This window comes from Apium graveolens, chromosome 6, assembly GCF_009905375.1.
Source record: "Apium graveolens cultivar Ventura chromosome 6, ASM990537v1, whole genome shotgun sequence".
NCBI classification, from domain to species: domain Eukaryota; kingdom Viridiplantae; phylum Streptophyta; class Magnoliopsida; order Apiales; family Apiaceae; genus Apium; species Apium graveolens.
The window spans coordinates 10,918,347-10,943,314 of NC_133652.1; the positions used below are offsets into that span (position 1 = coordinate 10,918,347).

At 34.4% G+C, this 24,968-nt stretch overlaps 3 protein-coding genes across 3 annotated transcripts; all 3 read left to right on the forward strand.

Annotated features, from left to right (window-relative positions):
- The first annotated feature begins 1,600 nt into the window (after positions 1-1,600).
- Positions 1,601-6,182, forward strand: LOC141666719 (TORTIFOLIA1-like protein 4). The gene is made up of 5 exons (XM_074472882.1): positions 1,601-2,858; positions 2,979-3,072; positions 4,309-4,862; positions 5,183-5,618; positions 5,766-6,182. Exons 1-4 carry the CDS (start codon positions 2,046-2,048, stop codon positions 5,612-5,614), a joined length of 1,893 nt encoding a protein of 630 aa, XP_074328983.1. The 5' UTR covers positions 1,601-2,045; the 3' UTR covers positions 5,615-5,618; positions 5,766-6,182.
- A 7,891-nt stretch (positions 6,183-14,073) lies between these two features.
- LOC141664570 (uncharacterized) lies at positions 14,074-14,703 on the forward strand. The gene is made up of 2 exons (XM_074470525.1): positions 14,074-14,332; positions 14,411-14,703. The coding sequence occupies exons 1-2, from the start codon at positions 14,074-14,076 to the stop codon at positions 14,701-14,703; spliced, it is 552 nt and encodes a 183-aa protein (XP_074326626.1).
- Positions 14,704-17,013: 2,310 nt separating this feature from the next.
- LOC141666712 (putative inactive receptor kinase At1g27190) lies at positions 17,014-19,248 on the forward strand. Its single transcript, XM_074472867.1, has one exon. It carries the CDS (start codon positions 17,187-17,189, stop codon positions 19,005-19,007), a length of 1,821 nt encoding a protein of 606 aa, XP_074328968.1. The 5' UTR covers positions 17,014-17,186; the 3' UTR covers positions 19,008-19,248.
- Positions 19,249-24,968: the final 5,720 nt, after the last annotated feature.

The window sequence follows — 24,968 nt, forward strand, 5'->3', positions numbered from 1 at the left end:
AATATTTTGGGTCTTAATAATCTCATAAATGAGCGCGATAACAGGTAAGAACATATTTTTATAGTCGTTCCAGCTTCATCCCCCAATATGCTAATCAATCTACAATATCCAGCCCATTAGCTAAAAAATTCAGGGACATACAATACTTATAATTATAAAAATTATCTTAAAATAATATACACTCCAATGATGTAAAATTATTAGCTAAAATTTTAAATAATCGGATGATGTTAGACATATTTGTTGAACCTCTGACAACTAATATGCCAAATTATTTGGTTAACATGTTTAAATAAAGCATTCTATCTATACTAACAAACATAAATAATAATTACATACTATTTTTGAAATATAACAAACTATTATAACCAATTTGATTGAGGTTCGTTCAATAAAATTTTAGATAATGAGTATTTCATTTATTTAGTCAATTATTATAGCCAACAATCACCTTAGTCCTTAGGTAGTCTTGTAACTTATAACCGATGATACTTAATCGCAAGTGGTTTAAGACAAATTATTTTAGAAAAAAATAAAATTGTAAATATAACCAAAAAGGAAAGCTGCTATAAATATTGTCATGAAAAGAAAACTTGTATAAATATTTTCATGATGTTCCGATCACACTCCTAAGTGTAGGTATGTAATTACAAGTCTGCAAAAATATACCGGTTAGATTTAACCATATAAAGAATCGAGAAGTGCATCCTCCATGTTTAGTTTCTTACCCTGTGATGTGAAACCCTTGGATCACATGCATTGCGCCATTTCTCTTTATACATTTCACATGACCCTTCTAAACTTTAAACAATTCTATAGGCTTCTAGCGAAACCCAAATCAAAATAACAAGGGATAATTAATTTTAACGTCCTGAATTCTAGGTTTTTTTAGGCCCCTGAACTATAAATATAAATTTATAAATAATTCAATTTTTTATTTTTTCTCATCGAAATCCTTCCGTTAAAATCAGATTGATGCCGTTAAATACGAAGAACATTCTTGAAGGTTCGAAGAATCAAAAACAATTTTGAAGATGATTCCAGTTTTCAAATTTAAAGTTTAAGTAACCAAATCACTCGTTTTTCACTACTCTATCCATCAACATCGTCAACATCACTGAAAAATTAATCGAATCAAAACACTAATTTCATTCAAAAACTGAAAGTTTCCCAAACTGAATTTTGATGATGTAAATGTGTAGATAATTGAAAAATGAGCGTTTTGATTATTCAAGTGTCGAATTTGGATATCAGAATCATCTTCAAAATTGCATTTGATTCCCTAAAACTTTAAAAATGTTTTCAAAAAATTTACCACGTCACTAGAAAACCAACGTTTTAACGGAAGGACCCTGATAAGAAAAAATTAAAAGTTAAATTATTGTTCATGAACTTAAAAAACAAAAGGCAAGAGTTTAATTACAATTTTCAAGTTCATTGAATAAATCACACAATACAATACACAAATACAATTCAAGTAGCAGCACGTGACCATTCTTGTAGCACTAATAATAATTAAAAAAATAAATAAATTGTAATTAAAAAATATATTTAGGTCCATCACATGCTCTCAATCCAGCTCTTTGTACTAAACTTACCATCCCCTTATGTTCAATTTACAGTAAACTCCATCACTTCCCTCTTCCACATGCAAAAATATACACACACTGCATACATAATGAAAACCCCCATGTTCTTCTGACAATCCTCCTAATTTACTTCACGCAAGCTCCTTATAAATTCTATACTTACAGTCACAGATTTCTTTTCTTTATATGCGTACAACACAATCACCACCTCTTCCTTTCTCTACAAGCCGCTCCTATTCTCATCCTCCTCCGGCCACCCCCAAACTAACAAATCTCTCTCTCTCTCTCTCTCTCTCTCTCTCTCTCTCTCTCTGTTTTTACGATTAATGTGACTCTCTCTCTCTCTCTCTCTCTCTCTCTCGCACTACTAATTACTAATCTCTCCCTCCCTCCCTCTCTCTCTCTCCCTCTCTCTCGCACCACTGTACACACTCATACACTTTTTACGAATTCAAAATGTCTCTAACTAAACGACGGCACTCCACGGGTTCACAACCTTCATCCGATCTCAAGCACCGAGTCATCACGTGCATCAACAAGCTCTCAGACCGAGACACACTCGCCGTCGCCACAACCGAGTTAGAATCCATCGCCAAATCACTGAGTCACGACTCGTTCTCTCCGTTCCTGGCCTGTCTCTGCACTACAGATTCATCGGAGAAATCTCCAGTTCGTAAACAATGCGTGCGTCTATTAGGTCTTCTATCCACTTCACACGGCGACAATCTCTCTCCGCATCTCTCCAAAATGCTCGCCGCCGTCGTACGCCGTCTCCGCGACTCCGACTCCGCCGTGCGCCTCGCCTGCGTCTCCGCCGTCACCTCCATGGCTTCGCAGATCACTAAACCGCCGTTCTCGACACTATCGAAGCCGCTAATTGACGCAATTTTGCACGAGCAGGACTTAAACTTGCAAACCGGTTCGGCTTTGTGTTTAGCCGCGGCGATTGACGCGGCGCCGGATCCTGAACCGGTTCAATTGCTGAAGTTGTTACCTAAATTGTTGAAATTGAGTAAGAGTGATGGTTTTAGAGCGAAATCGGCAATTTTGTCGTTGATTGGGAGTGTTGTGAGTGCCGGCGGTGCGAAAAGCTCGAATGTACTCAAGTGTTTGATTCAATGTCTAGTTGAGTTTCTGAGTAGTGATGATTGGGCGGTGAGGAAGGCAGCTGCTGAGGCGTTGTTGAAATTGGCTGTGACGGAGAAATGCAGTTTGTTTGAGTACAAGTCTTCGTGTTTAGCGTCTCTGGAGAGTCGGAGATTCGATAAGGTAGGTTGTTTGGAAGTGTTTTAATTCACTTACTGTGTTATTTTTTTATGAAATTTTGTGTGTTAAAATGTTTACTGTATTTCTTTATTTGACATTAGCAATTTTGATGTGTTTTTGTAGGTGAAGGTTGTTCGTGACACAATGAATCAGGCGTGTGAGATGTGGAAGGCGATTATTGATGAAGAGGGTTTATCTTCACCACAATTGTCTGCAGGTAATGAACTGTTTCGCAATATAAGTCTAAGTTGTTATCGTATTTTAGATTTTGTATAGAAAATTGTTTGCAATCTCAGTTGTTTAGAGAAACGGTAATTGAAAAAAATATGCTCTTTAAATGCCTTCACTCAGTCCTTTAAGCCATGCCTCGGTCTTTTTTCCGGTGATCTTAGTATTTACAGTTGTTTTCGTTTTTTGAAATGTTTGCATCAGTTTTAACTCTCTACGAAATTTATAGGATTTCAGTAATGTCAAGTTGTCAACAAGTTCCTATCGTCTTTATCTATGAACTTGAAGTGGCGAATAGGAGACAAAGTTTTTAGCCAGAATAAAAGATCTAAAAAGTAATTACGTTAATTTAATGGCGAAAAGGTATGAGACATCTGCACCGTTGAGAAAACAAACCTTTTTTGCTGACAATTGATAAAGAAATATTATATATCTCAACTTACATATTTGATTTGTTTTAATCTACTCATTTTTGACTTTCATTGAGTAAAAGTTTACAAAATTCTTAGTTAACTCATGCCTGTTGGGGGTCAATGATGGACTTGAATGCTTGTATAAAACTAGTGAGAAAAATAAAAGAAATTATCAGTATGACTTAAATAATCTCAAAACTTAAATTCAGTTACCGAGAAGGAGTGTCTAAGCGAAGACCTTCAGGGATCGGAGTCCAAAATGAAAGTATAAACCACAAAAATGAAATCATAAACACAGGAAACTATCAACTAGGTGAAATTTTATAATTTAAAAACCAAGCTTTGAGGATATTATCAGAAAAGCATTTTATACATCCATCGACCGAGTTGTTGGCTTGTTGCTTCTGTTGAAGATCTAACCTAGATACTTTTTTCATCTCTCAGGGTTCCACAAATACTGTACTTATCATACATGTTAGTATGAAAGTATGAAACAATGTAAAGCATACTAGTATTAGAGCTTCCACATTTCTGGAATCTCAGTTAGATATCAAACCAACTGATTCTTGAACCTTGTATGCAGAGGATAAATTCTGGAGACCTTGTTAATGAAAACTACTTCTTCGACATTAAGGGTTAGAAGGAGAAAGTCAAAGGCATTACAAATTTTATCTCCATAATTGATTTATTTATTTTTTTTTCTCATTGTGACTCCTTGAGAAAAGAGTTTGTTTTCTACTTGTTCCCAAATTTGTTAAGAATATTAAAACTTGTCATTTCCACCTTTTAACTTTGCTGCTCATTTCATCCAGGGAACATAAATGAAATAAACTCATCTCCTGTCAGCGAAGGTCCTCACCAGATTAAAATTGAAACCCATAAAGCAAAGAAAACCATTACCAGAAGCCGGTTGGTACCATCTGATGGCACCCTTAAGCAGATTGCTTCGAAAACCAGCGAGAGCAAACCAAAACTGCACTTCAAGAAACCCTTTGATTGGAAAACTGAAATTGCCCAACCCAAGCCGACCTATTCAAAGGTGGTTCCTGAAGATGGATCGAGGATAATAAATTCCAGATTTCCAGGTTCAGTGGATGGTGGACATTGCAGGATTGCAAAGCAGGAAGCAAGACGAGTCCTCTTCAGTAAATGCCGTGATGAGAAATCACATAAACTTGGTGGTTTGAGATCCATGTCTCGTGTAGTTCCATTCATTGAGGATGAAACTTTTGAGCTTAATGAAGTTGATGAAATCGCTTACGAAGATGGTTATAAAAACCACAAAGAGGAGGAGAATCTATCTCTGATCCATGAACAGCTTTTGCATATTGAAAATCAACAATCTAGTCTTTTTGCCCTTCTCCAGGTATGATACTTAACAACACTGTTGTGTAGGGTACTAAATATTTATTAGCTGCAAGCCTGCAACAAAAGATTATTTGATGCCTGTATCTGTATGATCATATTCAGATAATATGCAGTTTGCATAGCCTACAGTTCTACATCTGTTTGGTGCTACTTTGTGTGTTACATTATACTCCTTATATTATACTTTTAGCTTAATGCTTTGATATGCTAGGTTGATAGTTTGATGCAACTTTTTTAGTTGGCCGTAATGTGCAAGATCTGTTTTCCTGATATTAATGAATCTTATGGTTGCTTATTCTTTTCTATAAATGATTCCAGAGGTACATTGGCAGTTCCCAAAGCGGAATGAACTCTTTAGAGACACGCGTAATTGGCCTGGAGATGGCACTGGATAAGATATCACAAAATGTAGCAGTATCAAGTGGAAATGTATCAGACACTGACTCTTCAGGAAACACTTGCTGCATGCTGCCCCGTGCAGAATTTCTGAGCCCGAAGTTTTGGAAGAAAACAGAAGGGCAGTATTCGTCTTCCAGAGTATCTTTCTCTGGAAGAAAACAATTAGCATATGTTGTTAGCGACTTTGCAAATAATGATGCAGATGCTGAAAAAGTTAAGCCAGATAATCCCAAGAGTCAGCAGCAGAACGGGAATAATTATCATAGGCCTGGTGTAATGCCAAAGAATATACTAGTATCTGGTTGTAGTGGGCTTGATGGGGGCTCAGTTGAAAATTTTGCACGGTATTAATAAGGTAATTAAACATCTGTTCTATCATTCAGTTGTGGTATTTCACTGTTTCCCTAACCTCTGATTCTACTTGGACTTTTAAACTGGCCGTGATACTGCCATTTCCTTGTTTAATATAAAAGGAATTTAAACTAGACATTTTTTTTTGCAGGTTCTTAAACAAAGCCTGAAACTTTTGTCCAGATCACTGTATCCATCTGATCTGGGTGAAGTTGTCTATCAGCTTTCTGGAGAGAGTAACACTAACACAGAATGGTTTGATGTCACCTGTAAAACTGAAAAGAAGGAACTTGAAGCACCCTCATTGCTGAAACTTGTGTACAATAACCGCGACATTTTATGGTGTATCATGTTAAGATCTTGATGCAAGAACAGAACCACTCATTGTGCGTTTTGATTCACAGGCTTTACTTTTCTGGCAGACTCGTAGGTGGTGTCTGTTTCGAATTGAGAAAAGTGTTGTATAGTTTTGTTAGTCATCCCTTTGCCCTGTATATGTTTTAAGTTTTCCTCTGTAGTTGATAATGGCTGCCATGGAAATCAATTTGGCAAACGGAGTAATCAATCAGTCTGGCAGTATTTAGGCAAACTTAAGTACCAGATGGTAGGTAGACGGTCTTGGTCTTGGTCATGTAGTACTACTATGAATCTATGCTTTGGTCGTTCATAGTAATTATCGGAATTATAATTGACATGGAAAATGGACAGAATTGAGCGACATTTAGAGATAGGATTGGCTGGTCCCTCGTATTCAATGTATGCTAATGTGTCCATTTTGGAACATGGAAGTGGTCCACTTGAATAAATAACATATCCCTCACGGAGAGCCCCATTCTTTTGTCAATCGAATCTTTGGGCACACTGATTATCTTCATGCCCCTTGACCCTTCTGTGAAACCGCCACCCGGCCGAAAACTGCGCCTCCCGTCACTTGTAAAGTAATCATTTGATTGTTTGCACACATTTTGTGAAATTTTAATTTTTGCACAAATTAAAAGCGAAAGAATCAAGTACAAAGGGACATAATTATTTTAGTTACCTAAATAGATATGATGGCTCAACGTACTTGAGATGTGAGTTGTGACCAGCAGAATTGTGAGGATCGGGTTTATAAATAATAATATCTTTGGGGAAATACAATTTATGAATTGTAGATTTAAATATTGAGGACTCGTTTGGTTCCATGTAACCCAGCACAGTAGTTCACACTTCTTTGGAACTTCTTAAAATCTCGTGTTTGGCTGTGTAATTTTTTGATTTAGCTCAGTAATTCAAATTTACATGGTACTTATTTCTACTTCTTACAAAACCTAGTTACTTGCCTCATACGTGGTTTTTCTCAGTTACGTAGCATATTCATGATTTTTATAACTTGTACCATATATCGATTACCGAAACTCTTATTTTATAAAATAAATAAAAATTTATATATTTAGATTAAGTGTTAAAATAAATTAATTTCAATTTAAAATTTATTCATCTTATCATATTTTATATATGTAAGTATAAATATAAATTATTTTTAGTTTTAATTTAACATTATATATTATTTTATATTAATAATTTCATTATATATCTCTGTTTGTCTTTAAATCATTATATATATCGTATCTTATTTACTATCTTATTTTAACTTTAGTTGCTACATAAAAAATCATATTCTTTTATTTTACTATTATTATTTATAATTAAATTGATTTGTCATTCAATAAGTAAATTAGTTTTATTATTTTAAATGAATAATAATTAATAATATAGCTTTAGACCATAAGTCTTCGTTTGGGAGTGTTGTTGAAAACTGCTGTACTGTAAGAAAAAATACCGGTGGAAAAAGTGCTGTCAGGAAAATTAGATGACTGTTTGATAATTTTTTTAATTTATGCATATTTTGAGATATAATTTATAAAAATAATGTTTTTGAGAAGGTTTGATGGTAAAACTGATATCTACTTTCCGTAAAAGCCGAAAACGGTTTTCTCTAAAAGCATGGGGGGACATTTTTTTACTAAAAGTAGTTTTTAAACCAAAAGCGTTTTTCCAGATAGCAGGTTTTATAATTTACCAAACACCTGTTGACAGATTTTCAGCAAAAAATTTCAACAAAAAACTGCTGTAACTGTCTACAAATCAGTGGCGGATCCAGGATTTTTTTTAAGTGGGTTCCTTATACAAAAAAATACAATAATACTTAACACAGTTCACTACTAATTCGGCTTGCAACAGGTTAATTTGATTTAGTGGGCTATTATGACCTATGGGTGTAATATCCCGTAATTTTTAGAATTAGATTAATAATTGAATAATTGAATAAAAGTATTAAAATTAGATAAGGACGATTTAAAATTGAATTAGACTAATGGGCCTAAAATTTGGATCATATACTAATATGGATAACTTGTAGGTTAAGATATAGGGTTTGGTATCGTTATAAATACACCATATTCGTTTTCCTCGTTTTTAATATAAAAATTCGTAGGGCTCTTTTCAGCAAAAATCAGCAATCTTGTAAAATTCGTAGAAAATTCATCGTAAGTCGGAATTCAGTGATCCTGGACTTTTCGGAAAGATCTTTTCGTTATCTACAACTCGTGTTTCGTGTTTTTCAAAATAACGTCGGTTAGAGGGTCAAAAAGGCTATATTCAGATCTGACCAGGCTTTGGGGTAAGTACATTTTGACTTAATTTTAATTTTTGGTAAAGATATTTCAATTATGTCTTTGATTTCGTATAAGATATAAAAATTCTGTTTCGAACTGTATAAAAAATAAGATACGAGAATCTTTTGAAACCTAGTCTCTACGTTTTCGAACTCGTTCGTAATTTACGTTATAGTTCCGGAAATAGCCTTAGATACCCTTAGTAGGCGCACCAGTGTGCAACTTTAGATGCCTATTAAGGGCGCGCAATTATTGAACTTCAGATGCCGATCATTGGCAAAGTGTGGTAAATAAGAATAAGAATAAGATGCCGGCTACTGACAAAGTGTGGCCGTAGATCAAGACTGTAATATTCATAAGAATTATCGTTTCATTATGTTTTATTATGTTCTGATCTGTTATAAAATATGCTCTGTTCTGTTTTAAATTATGAATTTTAAAATATAAAATTCTGGGTTGGATTTATTTTAGAAAATATTTTACAAAATTATTATTGTTTTGAGAAAAATCGTTTAAAAATAAGAATAAATTTTAAATTGAAATTTATTCATCTTATCATATTTTATATATGTAAGTATAAATTTAAATTATTTTTATTTTTAATTTAACATTATATATTATTTTATATTAATAATTTCATTATATATCTTTGTTTGTCTTTAAATCATTATATATATCGTATCTTATTTACTATCTTATTTTAACTTTAGTTGCTACATAAAAAATCATATTCTTTTATTTTACTATTATTATTTATAATTAAATTGATTTGTCATTCAATAAGTAAATTAGTTTTATTATTTTAAATGAATAATAATTAATAATATAGCTTTAGACCATAAGTCTTCGTTTGGGAGTGTTGTTGAAAACTGTTGTACTGTAAGAAAAAATGCCGGTGGAAAAAGTGTTGTCAGGAAAATTAGATGACTGTTTGATAATTTTTTTAATTTATGCATATTTTGAGATATAATTTAGATGACTGGTGCGCCTACTAAGGGTATCTAAGACTAGTTTCAGAACTATAGCGTAAATTACGAACGGGTTCGAAAACGTAGAGACTGTGTTTCAAAAAATTCTCGTATCTTATTTTTTATACAGTTCGAAACAGAATTCTTATATCTTATACGAAATCAAAGACATAATTGAAATATCTTTACTGAAAATTAAAAGTAAGTCAAAAGGTACTTACCCCAAATCCTGGTCAGATCTGAATATAGACTTTTTGACTCTCTAACCGACGTTATTTTGAAAAATACGAAACACGAAAGTTGTAGATAACGAAAATATCTTTCCGAAAAGTCCAGGATCACTGAATTCCGACTTACGATGAATTTTATACGTATTTTACAAGATTACTGATTTTTGCTGAGAAGAGCTCTACGAATTTTAAGAGCCCTACAAATTTTTATATTAAAAACGAGGAATACGAATATGGTGTATTTATAACGATACCAAACCCTATATCTTAACCTACAAGTTATCCATATTAGTATATGATCCAAATTTTAGGCTCATTAGTCTAATTCAATTTTAAATCATAGTCCTTATCTAATTTTAATACTTTGATTCTATTATTCAATTATTAATCCAATTCTAAAAATTACGGGATATTACAATGGGATATTCTATTTCTTAAACTAATGGGTTGGGCTAGAGTAGACTTATATATATTTGCGGGTTCTTGGTTTCTGGGTTCCTGGTTTTTTGGGGTTCCTCACTTAATTTTTTTTATATCTTATGTTGACAATGCAGCTTCAGTGGGGTCCTCTCCACCCACTGAAGAAAGGATACATCCGCCCCTGGCAACAGTAAAACCAAACGGGGTGTAAGTCAGCTTAAAAAAAATAAAGTAACCATAAATCTGTTATTTACAACCAAACACAGGTTTCTACTTTTTAAGGTAAGTAGTACACTGTAAGTCTGTAACTATATTCCATGAAATTTCAAGTTACCGCCTAACTACAAAACCCGTGAAACAAATGAGGCATGAGTGATGGTCTTGAACGGTCGTGGCTGGGTAGTGTGTGATAGGGGAGAGTATGGGCCGGTTCGATTCGGTTTCGAGATAAAACCGGAACCGCAACCATATATCTTCGGTTTTTAAATTTAAAAACCGCAACCACCGGTTCGGTTATAATCGACTCGGTTTCGGTTACAAAATCGACAAATTTTAAAGTGAAAAATAATATACAAACAAGATTTTCTTAGTTATAGTTTTCTTTTTCAATATGAGTTTTAGTAAATGAAACTCTTTTATGATGTTGTAGAGTGCTGCCATGCCGAGGTGCGAGGTACAATATAAGAATTTGATTTCAACAGGCCCAAAATAAAACTCTATATCTTGGTTAATTGCCATGCCAGGGTGGAAGTGATTTACTTGTTAATTGTTGAAAGATAGTCATTGCTAGATACAAGACTTAAAAGCCAACTAGAACAAACACACTTCCATCAAACAATTAACTAGGCCTGCAACTGAAACTACAAGTCTCAAAACCCTGCCAGACTTCCATCGAATACAGAGAGCTTAAAATCCTAAAATGTATAATATATTTATTAGTTTTAAAATTTATAAAGATATTATATATATATAATATTTGTTATTTAATTATTTTTTTAATAACCGATTCAGTTCGATTTTAATCGGTTCGGTTGGGATGTAACACCGGAACCCAACCATTTAAATCGGTTCGGTTTTTTATTTTTCGGTTTCGGATCGGTTTTCTCCGATTTTTTCCGGTTTCGGTTTGATTTCGGTTTTAATTCGATTTTTTGCTGAGCCCCAAGTGTGTAAGTGTGTGCTACGGATGAATGAACTATGAAGTACAGTATTATGAAAAGGTTGGTGAATGGGTGTCATTATCAATGGCCAGGTCCTGCAACTAGATAGTTTTCAAGTAAATTTTGAGGGAGGGGTCAGGAATCGCATAGTTTTCAAGTGCATAGTTTAATAATTAAACCATCACAACAAATATTCCGCCTTCACATTACTTTCACTACACCAGCCTCTTTTTGCTTTGCTCACTTCCGCTCTTGATCCCCGTTATTAATTTTTTTAACATAAACATTTACAATAAATATCTAGGACACACCAAAAACAAAATACAGCAAAAATCTTATTTTTAACATGATTACTCCTGAACTTAGCAAAACACCTAACATGTCCTAAAGCGCTTAATACACCTAGAGTTAAATCCTGATAAATAAATATTTTGGGATCATATATTTTATTCATTAATTACGGTTATTTATTTATTGCGATAAAAAATACATTATCTTTATCATGTTTGGACCGAAAAAAAATATTAATTTGACAAAATTATTCGTTTATCGAATATTCATTTATCCGGGTTCTAATATAGTAAGCTTGGTATAACAAATACTTAACGGGATCATCCGCCATTATCTATCTATAATCTAATCTTCTCTTTTTCATATGTTTGTCACTATTTCCATGACCATAAGAATTTTTTTATATAAACTCGTAAAGACAAAATATACCAAAAAACTTATTTTTAACATAATAATTCCTGATTTTTTTACATAACGTGGATACATGTAAAAATTAATTAGGTTAATCGTGCCCCCTTTTACGCGTTAAAAACTATCTCAAGCACCACAAATTAAATGGTGGAGTGTGATCAATTACCACATCAAGATTTTCCTCAACTAATGTGGATAATCCTAAAATCTCTTCATACATTACATGCATCCGATTGCATACCATTATTAAAACTTACTCTAGTTATTCAAAATCCAAAAACTAGTTCGCCTCTAATTAATCAAACTACGAATAATCAACCCAAACTTATGTACGAACACATTTTATCACAAAACACTATCAATTTATAACAATTTCTTACTATATTTTAGTACAACTTTTGAAGTAAAAAGGCAATACTTAGGGGCCGGTTGGGGCTTTTTTTTAAATATAACTTATAATTTAAAATTTAAAAGTGCAATATAAGTGATATAAATATAGTAACTTATATTTAGCAAAAAAAAAAAAACTTATAAGTCGAGAGGGCAATCGGGTTGTGTCGTGTACTTTCGTGCCGTGTACTTTCGTGTCGTGTAATTTCGTGTTTCGTGTACGTAAACATGAAACTCATATCCGACCCGAAATGATTTTGCGTACCCATATGTGAAACCCATATCCGATTCGAATCGTGTCGTGAACTTTCCGTGTATTTTTCAGGTATATTAAATAAAAAATTAATATAATTTATATACATATAATATATAAAAAATCTATTTTAATGTCTAATTTAATGAAATATGGAGAGTGTATATATAAATATATATATATATATTTACATAGTATTATATAAAAACTTGTAAATATTTATATTATATTTATATTATATACATAAATATATGCATGTGTTATATATATTAACTTATAATTATATTTATCTCGTGTAATTTCGTGTTCGTGTACATTCGTGTTTCGTGTACCAAAATTTAAAACCCATATCCGTATTTTTCGTATCGTTTCGTGTCGTGTTCACGCGTCGTGTACCAAATTGCCCGCTCTACTTATAAGTTATTTTGGCTTATAAATAATTTACTTACAAATTGTTGAAATATTTGATAAATCATAACTTATAAGTTAAATTTTTTTTATTTAAAAATTCAAAATTTTAATATTTTTAAAGTATCCGAATGAAACCCGAACCCGAAATTCGAAAAAACTTGACGAATTAAATCTGGATCTTTATTTTTAATATTCTGGCCTGAACCCGAACCAAACCGAAACATTACGGATCAAATTTGAATCATACATGCAAAACAAAATTTAAACAAATTCAAAATTAAACATAAACGTTTGAAACGAAAATATTAATAAATTAAAATAGAACGGTACAACAGAAGACTACAATATACACTTTATTTTTTTCGCTAAGCAATTTACACTCTATTTTTATCATTATATAAGAAAACACAACAAATTTAAATATATTTAATTAAATAAAAAAAATAAGTTGAGATGAGATTTAGAAAATATGCAGGTTCTCACTTTTCATTTATGCTCATTTAACAAAATAGGGAGCAGGGCTGTAATTCGGGCTGAGCGAGTCGAGTGTGGAGCCGGCTCGTTTAGTTAAACGGGCCTAAATCTCTGCCCAAACTCGATTCGTTTAATTTTACGAGGCGAGTCTCGTTTAACTAAACGAGCCCGCTATAATGAGTCGAGCGAGTCAGCTCATTTAATTTTACACTTAATCGAGATTAAATCTCTACCCGAACTCGGCTCGTTTAATTTCACAAGTCGAGTCGAGCCGAGCCGACTCGAATAATTAAATGAGTTGGAACCTCTGCCCGAACGCCGATACCACTTAAACGAGTTCGAGCCGGGCGAGCTCGCGAGCCGCCCGACTTGAATTACAGCCCTAATAGGGAGCCCATAGTTATGTTGTCGAACACTTGGTAATAATCTAGAACTTGCTTTCCGGCCATATAAGTTAGATAGATGGGTGCCCAGACACCCCCTTAGAGCATCTCCAAGGGGAGTAGCTAAATTGGTTAGCTAAAATAATATAAAGTAATGGTTATGTAAAATTTGTTAAATCTGTAAGGTGTTGGACTCCAATGATGTTAGCTATAATGGTTAGCTATATTTCAAAAACAGTTTTTTATTGGTTTTTTTCAAATTGTAACGGTCATATTCCAACGACTATATTCCAACGGTCATATTCCAACGGTTATAATTTTTTGGTTATAAATACCAAATTTCAGAACTGAACTAAACACAATTTTTTTACAAACTCAAATTCATTCACACTTCTAAAATACTCATTTGTAATGGAAAACACCACACAAATGATTATTGATATCATGCAAGCAGAAGAAGATGAGCATGAAGCAAGAATGAGAATGAGTGCTGCTTACCTCCACCATCGACGACAAAGAGCAAATTCTGAATCGCATCACGGTGGTTCCACGATGAATCATCGTGTAATTGATCGAAATAGAGAAGAAGGCCATGCTAGATTGTATCGTGATTATTTTTTCGATACACCTACATACACAGATACACAATTTCGTCGAAGATTTCGGATGCGTAAATCGTTATTTTTGAAAATTCAAGAAGCAGTTACAATGCACGATAATTGTTTCACTCAATGAAATGATGCTGTAGGAATGCGTGGACTATCATCACTCCAGAAAGTGACAACTGCACTTAGGATGCTTGCATACGGAACGGCAGCAGATGCTATTGATGATTATGTTCGAATTGGTGAAAGTACTGCAATAGAGAGCCTACGAAGATTTGTTAAAGCTATCGTTGAAGTCTTCGGTGCTGAATATTTAAGACGACCAAACGATGAAGATGTGACCAGATTGTTAGCAGAAAATGAACAACGAGGCTTTCCTGGAATATTGGGTAGTATTGACTGTATGCACTGGAAGTGGAAGATGGATGCTTCATAAACTTGCCTCTCTCGCTCCTTTTTTTGCCTCTCCCGCTCCTCCTTAGCTAAGCGTGGTTGCAACTCCTCCTTTTGTAACTACATCATATCCTTCTGTAACTGCAAGCTAATTTTAATTGATTTCGTTCTTGAAGAAGCAATGGCCAATGCATCTTTCTGCATTGTTTTAAGAATTTCCAAGCCCTCCTCATCTTTTACTTCATTGGCAGCTCTTTTCAGTTTCTTTGCAGCTTTGCTTCCCATTGGACGTTCCATCATTTCATCAGAATCTCGGCTTGTAGGAATTTGACTGTCAACAGAGTGTGAGGATACATCTTTGTCCTTAGTTGGCTTGTTCTTTTTTGCTATACTAGCTTGATATTTTGGCGAAAATCGCAATGCATTCCAGTGACGTATAAACATGAACTTCTCTTTCATAACCCCCTCATACATCTCTATTGCCTGGTCAACCTGCACAATGATATACACACATAAAATAACTACCATAAACCTCTGCAAAAACAAGAGTTCTGATAACCAGAGAGGTGAAGTGAGATGGATTGTCTGATATGATTTTCAAATATGCAAGGACACCAAGCATGAACCAATTGAAACCGGTATTATATTGCTTCTAAGAGTTATTTTGTTCTGAGTATTTCCCCAAAAATGAAAGAAGCATAATGTTGAAATAACATAGCATAAGATCAGTCCAGGCCTTCAAGTTTTTGATGGACCGGATATAAATTATTACATGAATTTCCATTGATGAAGCATAGTCATTTAACAAAAACTTGAATGTAAGAGTCCTGAAAAACTGTAATTCTTGTTGTAGAATCAGAGAGAAGAGAACTCTCCCATACCACTGTATAACTTTTATATGCTAGCATTAGTAAGCTGTAACTAAAGTTTCGTGTTCTCTATTGATAACTTAAAGCCAATAAGCATGACCACTAACATACTGCAGTTCCATAACATGTCTAAACTCTTCTCAAAACTAAAGTGTACATTACATTCAAATAAACACTAGTTCATGAAAATGAAATCTTATTAAACATAGGCTCTTGATCTCTATTAACCATTACTAAGCAAATACACATGAATTAAATAACTTAACACCTATAGTAAATAATCAAACACCAAGATACGAAATCAAAGCATTTCAGAAACTACCTAATAGCAAAGCATAACGGAGGTCACAAAACTATAACAAACACTTTTAGATATCAAGTAAATAACAATGTACCTTGTTCAGTCAATCCACTCTGATTTCTTCCGAAAATCTGATTGTAAAATCCAATAAACTTGGCCACTTTTTCATTGATTGTGCACCAACGATTACACAATGAATTAGCACTCCGATCACTCTCCAGCCTTTATTTATTTTCTTCGTAATATTTCCAAATCCTAACCCAATAGTTTGTATGTGTCTGATTATTTCCTTGCACGAGATCCATACTAACATTCAGCCACGCGGAAATAAACAGCATATCCTCTTCAATCAAAAAATTCTTTGACCTTTTGCCTTTCTTCAGTTTCAGAGCTTCTTTTTGGGGCTGGGGCTGGGTTTGGGGCTGAGTTTGGGGTTGTGATTGAGATTGAGTTGGTTGAGAAAATATCAAATCTTCAATTTCTGAGACTGATCCATCATTAAGCAAAGAAAGAAACGAGGCCTCCATCTCTATTACAACACAACAAGAATTGAATGAATGAAGTGCAAACCCCCAAATTTCTAAACCAAAACCCTAATTATATATATGTTCTATCAAAATAACACAGACTTTGTAAAACAAAATCCTAATTACATACACATAGCAATTTTGATTCAAGATAAAATCAAAAAAAGTAAATACAAACTAACCTCTGCAATAGGCGGGAGAGAAGAATAGAAGTTGCGGGAGAGAAAAAAGAGTCGCGAGATGAGCTGGATGATTATAGAAGAGGGTGTTGCAATCTGTAGAAGTAGCGTGTCAAACTCTGATAGCTAAAAATTTGCCTAACAGACGAAGACGGTTGGAGCGGTATTTTTGAGTGAAGATATGTATAATTGATACTGTTCACTGCCAGCTGGAGAGTTTTAGCTAACAAGGAGTAAATGTTGGAGTTGCTTTTAAACGTAAGTAAAGTCCTTCGTTGCTAGATTGTTAATTCCTACCCAAAATTCGATCATCACTGCACGTCAAGAACAAACTAAAAGTTACTAAAATTGCAAGTTACTAAAGAAATGGGCCGAACCGCAAAAGAGCAAACAGTAGAACTGAAACTAAAAAGTGAAAAATTACCTGTGACAACTCAATCAATGTACTCTCTCTCCCCTCTCTCTCTCCCTCTCTCTCTCAATCATAACAAAATAAAAATAAAGAAAGAACAGTCTCTCTCTCTCTCTCTCATATTCCTGTATTTTTTCAATCTCAGTCAATGACCCCTATCCAATTTCTCCCACATTTCCACTCAAGACTCCACACCCACTAAACAAAATCAAATCTTTAAGCCTTTCAAATCGTCACAATGCAAATCCACCCACTTTTCCTCATTCTACTCACCACAACTATCCCATTTTTACTCACTTCAGCTCTTGAAGATGATGTTAAATGTCTTCAAGGCATCAAATCTTCACTCACAGATCCACAAGATAAGCTCAGATGGAGCTTTGACAACTCTTCAGTTACTTCCATTTGTCAACTCACCGGAGTTTCTTGCTGGAATGAGAAGGAAATTAGGCTTATTAGTCTTCAACTTCCGGCGATGGGTCTCGCCGGAACCCTACCGGAATCTTTGAAGTATTGCCGGAGTTTACAGACTTTGGATCTTTCCGGGAACCAGATATCTGGTATGATTCCTCAACAGATTTGTACTTGGTTGCCTTATTTAGTTACTCTTGATGTTTCGAGTAATGATTTTTCGGGTTTTATTCCGAGTGCATTGGTGGATTGTAAATTCTTGAATAATTTGATTTTGAGTAATAATAAGTTGTCTGGTTCTATTCCTTATGAAATTGGGAGGTTAGATAGGCTTAAGAGGTTTTCGGTTTCGGGTAATGATCTTTCCGGGGTGATCCCGGATGATTTGTCGAGATTTCAGGAGGGTGATTTTGAGGGGAATGATGGCCTTTGTGGGAAGCCAGTTGGGGAGAAATGTGGTGGAGTTGGGAGTAAGAATTTAGCTGTTATTATTGCTGCTGGGGTTTTCGGGGCGGTTGGATCGTTGGTTATAGGGTTTGGTTGTTGGTGGTGGTTTTTCGTTAGAGCGAATAAGAAGAAGAGGGAGAGTGGTAGTGTTGGTGGAAAGGATGGGAGGAGTTGGGTGGAGAGATTGAGAGCTCATAGGCTTGTTCAGGTTTCGTTGTTTCAGAAACCTATTGTGAAAATTAGGGTGAATGATGTCATTGTGGCGACCGATGATTTTAGTGATGATAATATTGTTGTTACAACAAGGACCGGGGTTTCGTACAAGGCTATTTTGTCGGATGGATCAGCATTGGCGATTAAGAGGTTGAGTGCTTGTAAGCTTAATGAGAAGCAGTTTAGGTCGGAAATGAATCGGTTAGGACAGCTGAGACATCCTAATTTGGTGCCTTTGTTGGGTTTCTGTAATGTGGAAGATGAAAGGCTTTTGGTGTATAAACATATGCCTAATGGTAGTTTGTATTCGCTATTGTACTTGGGTGTTACTCCGACTGGTAATAGTTTCTTGCTAGATTGGCCAGCTAGGTTTAGAATTGGTGTTGGCGCAGCTAAGGGACTCGCTTGGCTTCACCATGGATGTCAGCCTCCCTACCTCCATCAAAACATAAGCACGAATGTGATTCTTCTTGATGATGATTATGATGCTCGCATAACAGATTTTGGATTGGCGAGGCTTGTGGGTTCAATTGACTCTAATGATAGTTCATTTGTAAATGGTGACTTGGGGGAGTTTGGATATGTGGCTCCTGAGTACTCAAGTACTATGGTTGCTTCAATGAAAGGGGATGTTTATAGTTTTGGAGTAGTGCTTTTGGAGTTGGTGACAGGACAAAAGCCACTTGAGGTGAGTAATGCAGGGGAAGGATTTAAAGGACATCTGGTGGATTGGGTTAATCAGCTAGCTAGCGTTGGTCGAACTAAGGATGTTATTGACAAATCACTGTGTGGGAAAGGTCACGATGACCAAATCATGCAGTTTTTAAAGGTCGCATGTACTTGTGTGGTGTCTAGGCCAAAGGAAAGGCCTTCTATGTATCAAGTTTACCAGTCATTAAGGAGCATGGGTGAGGATCACGGATGCTTGGAACAATTTGATGAATTTCCATTGAACTTTGGCAAGCAAGAACATGACCACAGGGATTAGCTGGTGGTCATAAATGCGAGCATACCGTTTTTACCAGCTTTCAACATTTCTGCAATGACAAATTCGACAAGTAGGTTTTTCTTTGTATGCTCTATTACTAGATACGGTTGTAAAATATAGTCGCCAGATGCCTGGACTTGCATCTTAAATTGTGTCTCATTTCATCCTTGCAGAAGCTACTGATTTATGTTTTAGATATTTGCAGTATAAAGCCATAACCAGTTACTTACGTTTCAAGCGATATGCTTAGTTCTGTCGGCTTTTAATTTATTTTTCCTGACAGTATTTGCAAATAATTTATACTTTAGCTAACCTCTATTTATTATTGTTATGAAAGTTTTAAACCCCAATAGAACATAGTCATAGCTAGAAAGCCTAACAAACAACCATTCCAAGGGTTCTTTTCTGTTTCATAAGAACCGGAACTTATGGGTCACAGATAGTTCAGTAGATAAAGAGAAATGTTAAGGGCACCAAATTCTATCCCAAACTGGGAACTCACTTAATAAATTAGACGGCCTATCTGCATCATATGCATACTCAAGGAGTTGCTGTAAAACTTTCTCGAGATGCATTTTAGAACTTCTAGTGTTGCTAAAAAATAGATAACACAAAAGCCGTGTATGTAGACATAAAATCATAGGGGTACTTGTAGCCGTATCTGCCATCATGATTTCGAGTAACAATGTGTTCAATACCCAAACAACGGACCTTAAAATCTTTTTCCAATTCGCTCTCATGATCGAACATTTTAGTCCAACACACCTTGCCACAAACATTGTCCAACTTAGATGTACTACTGACTGATCCATCAACAGGTATGGTTAAAACAGCAATATAACCTTGAACATCAAGAACATTAGACCTTGTTTCTGTTAACTGCAGAAAGTCTGGGAAGGGGGTACAATCGAAACACCTCATTCTGCAAATCAAATGCCAATAGATCACTCCGGCTCTGTAGATACAACACCCCAGAATACAACTTCCTAGCGTTTTACAAACCTGAATCTCTTTCCAAGAGTCAGCATTGGCATAATACAACTCCGCTTCTGGTGCATGGATACCGTCACTATCTTTCTTAAACCCAATCCTAAGAAGCTTGTAGTCATTGAAAATAGAATCAAAACCGAGCCCCAAGTTATATGAAATTATTATTAAAATAGAAACATAAAATTCGGGATTTGATGAAAGTAGACGATAAACACAATAAACTATCATATTCAATTACTCTTACCTCATAATTTCGTCAAAAGAAATATATTTAAAAAAATACATGAGATTAGATTGATAACTGTTACTTTGGAATGCAAGTAACAGTAGCTCAATATTCTGAAGTATTTTATGAGTTTTTCAGTTATTCTCCTGACACTCAACATAAGTCTTATCCTCCATTGTAATTAAACATTTCATTTCACCCTGCAAGATGAAGCAAGCAAACTTCCAAAAAGAGATTCATTCTGAAACAAATAGAAATGAGAGATCATGATGATTCAAATGATGGGAGGCGTGGTCCTTCATCAAGCTTTCACTTTGAACCCAGACCCTGCATGTGAGGAGGGTCGGTTCTAACATTTTTGGCATCTCCGTGTCTGCATGTTTTACATTTCTGGACAACTGAACACACAATAATGGTGTCCCTAGAAATCCATGACCACATTCCCACATGGTTTTGAGCCCCACCCTCCGCAGAAGCATAGATGTTTCAAAACTTCTATTGAATAAGCCGGGCTTCCAGGTTTAAAAGCCAAGTTATAGTGTCCGTTTCGGAAATCTTAAAATAAGTAACTTATGACTTAAAATTAATAAGTGGCTTAAAAATGATAAGTATATATACTTATAAGTTAGTTAAGTGTTTGGTTAATTTTAGTTACAAGTCAGAATTTTTTTTAACTTAAATGAACTAAAATAAATATTTTTTAAATATTATTATCTTAATTCATGACTTTTAAATTAACTTAACATTTAAAAACATAAATTTAAAAACTAAAATTAATAAAATAATTAAAAATCAAAATAAGTTGGGAAAAAGTACGTCGTTACTAACATTCAACTTATCAGCTTATAAGTTATAAGTTGTAAATTCAAATTATAAGTTGGGTCGACAAACACTCATTCATAAGTACTTACGGGCTTATAAGAGCAACTCCAACAAGTTAAGTTAGCTATTTAAGATCCTAAACTCAAATTTAGGGAATATTGTATAAAATAGAGCTACAACAGCATTTTTAAGTAACATGTTAGCACTCTATTGGAGTTGCTCTAAGCCAATAAGCCACTTATTCGGTGGTGGCCAAACAAGCCCATAATTTCACATTACATATTTACAACCACATGCATAAGTTGCGACACTACCATGAATAGGTTCTATGTGCCAAATTATACATGCTCGAGAGTCTGGACTGATAATGCGCGAGGGAAAGGAAATTATCCTCCAAATCAATTTCGCAGTACCAAAACTACAATTCCTAAGACCAGAAATAACAATTGAAGTATTCTAGGCGCCTTACGAGGCACAAAAAAGATACACAAAAGAGGCATGTTGCTTTCGGAGCAACTTTCAATAGTGTTCTTGTGTATCTATATATCTATATAAAGGAGGGTCACAGGTGTCTGACGTATCACTTCTAAAAACTCCTATTTTCATATTGTGCTATCTCCCATCTCCTACTTTTTTCTATCATCATCATTATCATGAATCAAATTAATCATAATCATGATTAATTAATTGATCCATTAATCCATTAATTGATGATTAATAATACATACACCTTCCTGCCTCCCGGAATTAAAAGGTAACGCCGGTTACAACTCTTCATTTACCCGCATTTGCCCGCAGGTCGGTATATAAATGGTGCCGCCATGCCAGTGTTTGGTCTTCACCGGGTTATTTCACGGGACAGGCTTATCACGGAGGTAATGTTCTGATTATTACTTCATGTGTTTTTATTCTTATTGTTGTTTATTTATTTGTGAATCTAATCTAATTTATGATGTTGTTCATTTATCAGTTAATTGATGTTGTTGGTCTAATTTATACTCCTGTTCTCCTTTTTTTTATTAGTATATGTTAATTTGTTTATATATGCTTCTTCATTTTAGAGTGTTTGGTCAAGTGTTGTTATATGTTTAATTTGTGCTGCTTTTCTGTTCATATATAGTTTACATATGCTTTTTCGTTTTTGGGGGTTACCCCTATATGGTGATTATACTTTTTCATTTGTTATAAGCCTAAGTTCGTATATGTTAATTTTTTTTATATGCTTCTTCATTTTTGAGTGCCTGATCAAGTGTTGGTATAGGTTTAATCTTTCCTACTTTTTAGTTCATATATAGTTTGACATAAATTGTTGTCATATGCTTTTTCATTTTTAAGGGTTACCCCTGTATAATCACCATTATATTTTGTCATTTGTTACAAGCCTAATTTTGCGCTTGGTTACTTTATACTTTATTTTGTATGGTTAATGGTTAACATCCTTGTAATTGATAATCTTTGTGGTGACATTAGCTATGCTCTGAACTGATGTGGTTTGATTAATGGTTAATGGTTAACATCCTTGTAATTGATAATCTTAGTGGTGACATTAGCTATGTTCTGAACTGATTTGGTTATGGAGTATGGTGATTAAACTTTGTCATTTGTTATAGGCCTAATTTTGCTCTCGGCTACTTTATACTTTATTTTATATGGTTAATGATTAATTTCATTTCATCCTTGTAATTGATAATCTCTGTGGTAACGTTAGCTATGCTCTCAACTAATGTAGTTATGGAGTTTTCTTACCTTTCCAACATTGAGGGTGATGCGGAGGACTGGTTCATTAGAGTTCGCGTTTGCAGGCTATGGGATGCTGTCAACACAAAGGATAACAGTTTGCTTAGCGTGGATATGATATTAGTCGATGAAAAGGTGTTAAATTCTTTCACTAGCCTCATGTTTTTGATCTGTTATTTGTTACATCAACTTCCCTTTTGATTATAGGAGAATCTTATGCATGCTGCTATCCGTAAGCATTTGGTGTCTCGGTTCAAGCACCGTGTGAGCGAGGGCCTGTTCTATAGCCTCAGAAATGTGAGGATTGCGGTGAATGCCTTGCAATACAGGCCCCTGGCTAGCAATCAAAAGCTGCTTTTCCTGCCAACAACCGAGATTGTCCAGCTAGACGAGGGTGTTATCAGCATCCCCAGGTTCGGCTTTCAGTTTGTTGATTTGCCCAAGCTTCAAGAACGCGCTGACGACGTGACCACTCTCTCGGGTAAATCTCTTGGAATAAGCTTCTATTTTTGTTTTAGCTCTGGATTGAAGTTAAATTTGCTAAAAAATCAATTAGTTTGGTGTTGTCATGGTTTGAGATAAAAGAGTGGTTATTGACATAAATACCAGAATAACTCCTCTCATACCTGAGTAGTATAAGAACAATATAAAATTATATAGATATTACTTGGTGTGGTTCGATTTAACTGTAATGGAATTAAAACCTTTTGCTTATTGTTATTATTGTGATTTGTTGGTACTTAATCTTAAGGCATGCTATATAAGATCAGATTATTTTGCCTGGTATTTACGCTTGCAATCTTACAAGCCACTTATATAAATGTGGCTTGGTTTGGTTCAATTTAAGTTGGCTATGTTTCATATATACACTGAAATTGAAGTTGATGAACCATTGTTTGCTTATTTTAGCCTTATTCCCTGATATGCAAATAATTGCAGAGGTTTTGTATATTTAATATATATATCCCATCCTTTATTGATTATGTTGGGGTATAATAGACCTTTCCTTATAATATTTATAAATGGTTGTACAGGTGTCATTTAAGCTTCAAAATAGCTAATTGTTTAGCCACTTGATGGCTGATATCATTTGTAAAACCTTTTTTCTTTTAGCTGGCCTTTTCTTAGTTTTCCCAGACATCAATTACCCAAACTTTGAATGAAATTGAAACCTTTTTCTTATTGCAGATATTGTGGGCTGCTTCTATGGTTATGACGAAGTTGCAACCTTTTGCTTATTGTTAATATATTGATTTGTTGGTACTTAATCTTGAGGCATGCTATATAAGATCAAATTATTTTGCCTGGTATTTAGGCTTGCAATATAACAAGCCGCTTATATAAATATTGCTTGGTGTGGTTCAATTTAAGTTGGTCAGTGTTTGGTCAAGTGTTCTTATAGGTTTAATTTGTGATGCTTTTCTGTTTTTCTGTTCATATATAGTTTACATATGCTTTTTCGTTTTTGGGGGTTACCCCTATATGGTGATTATACTTTTTCATTTGTTATAAGCCTAAGTTCGTATATTGTGGGCTGCTTCTGTGGTTATGGCGAAGTTGCAACCTTTTGCTTATTGTTAATATATTGATTTGTTGGTACTTGATCTTAAGGCATGCTATATAAGATCAAATTATTTAGCCTGGTATTTAGGCCTGCAATCTTACAGGCCACTTATATAAATGTTGCTTGGTGTGGTTCAATTTAAGTTGGTTATGTTTCATAAATACACTGAAATTGAAGTTGATGAAGCACTGTTTGCTTATTTTAGCCTTATTCCCTGATATACAAATAATTGCAGAGGTTTTGTATATTTAATATATATCTCATCCTTTCTTGATTATCAATTATTGTTGTTGATCTAATTTATACTCCTATTCTCCTTTTTTGTTCGTATATGTTAATTTGTTTATATATGCTTCTTCATTATAGTGTTTGGTCAAGTGTTCTTATAGGTTTAATTTGTGATGCTTTTCTGTTTTTCTGTTCATATATAGTTTCCATATGCTTTTTAGTTTTTGGGGGTTACCCCTATATGGTGATTATACTTTTTCATCTGTTATAAGCCTAAGTTCGAATATGTTAATTTTCCTTCTAATATTTATAAATGGTTGTGCTGGTGTCATTTAAGCTTCAAAATAGCTAATTGTTCAACCACTTGATGGTTGATATCATTTGTAAAACCTTT

Excerpts from the sequence above, each read along its gene's own strand:
- LOC141666719 (XM_074472882.1), top strand. The coding sequence starts at position 2,046 with ATGTCTCTAACTAAACGACGGCACTCCACGGGTTCACAACCTTCATCC. Across the intron at positions 3,073-4,308 it reads TTCACCACAATTGTCTGCAG|GGAACATAAATGAAATAAAC; the intron begins GTAATGAACTGT and ends CATTTCATCCAG. Across the intron at positions 4,863-5,182 it reads GTCTTTTTGCCCTTCTCCAG|AGGTACATTGGCAGTTCCCA; the intron begins GTATGATACTTA and ends AAATGATTCCAG.
- LOC141664570 (XM_074470525.1), top strand. The coding sequence starts at position 14,074 with ATGGAAAACACCACACAAATGATTATTGATATCATGCAAGCAGAAGAA. Across the intron at positions 14,333-14,410 it reads TCGTCGAAGATTTCGGATGC|GAATGCGTGGACTATCATCA; the intron begins GTAAATCGTTAT and ends ATGATGCTGTAG.
- LOC141666712 (XM_074472867.1), top strand. The coding sequence starts at position 17,187 with ATGCAAATCCACCCACTTTTCCTCATTCTACTCACCACAACTATCCCA.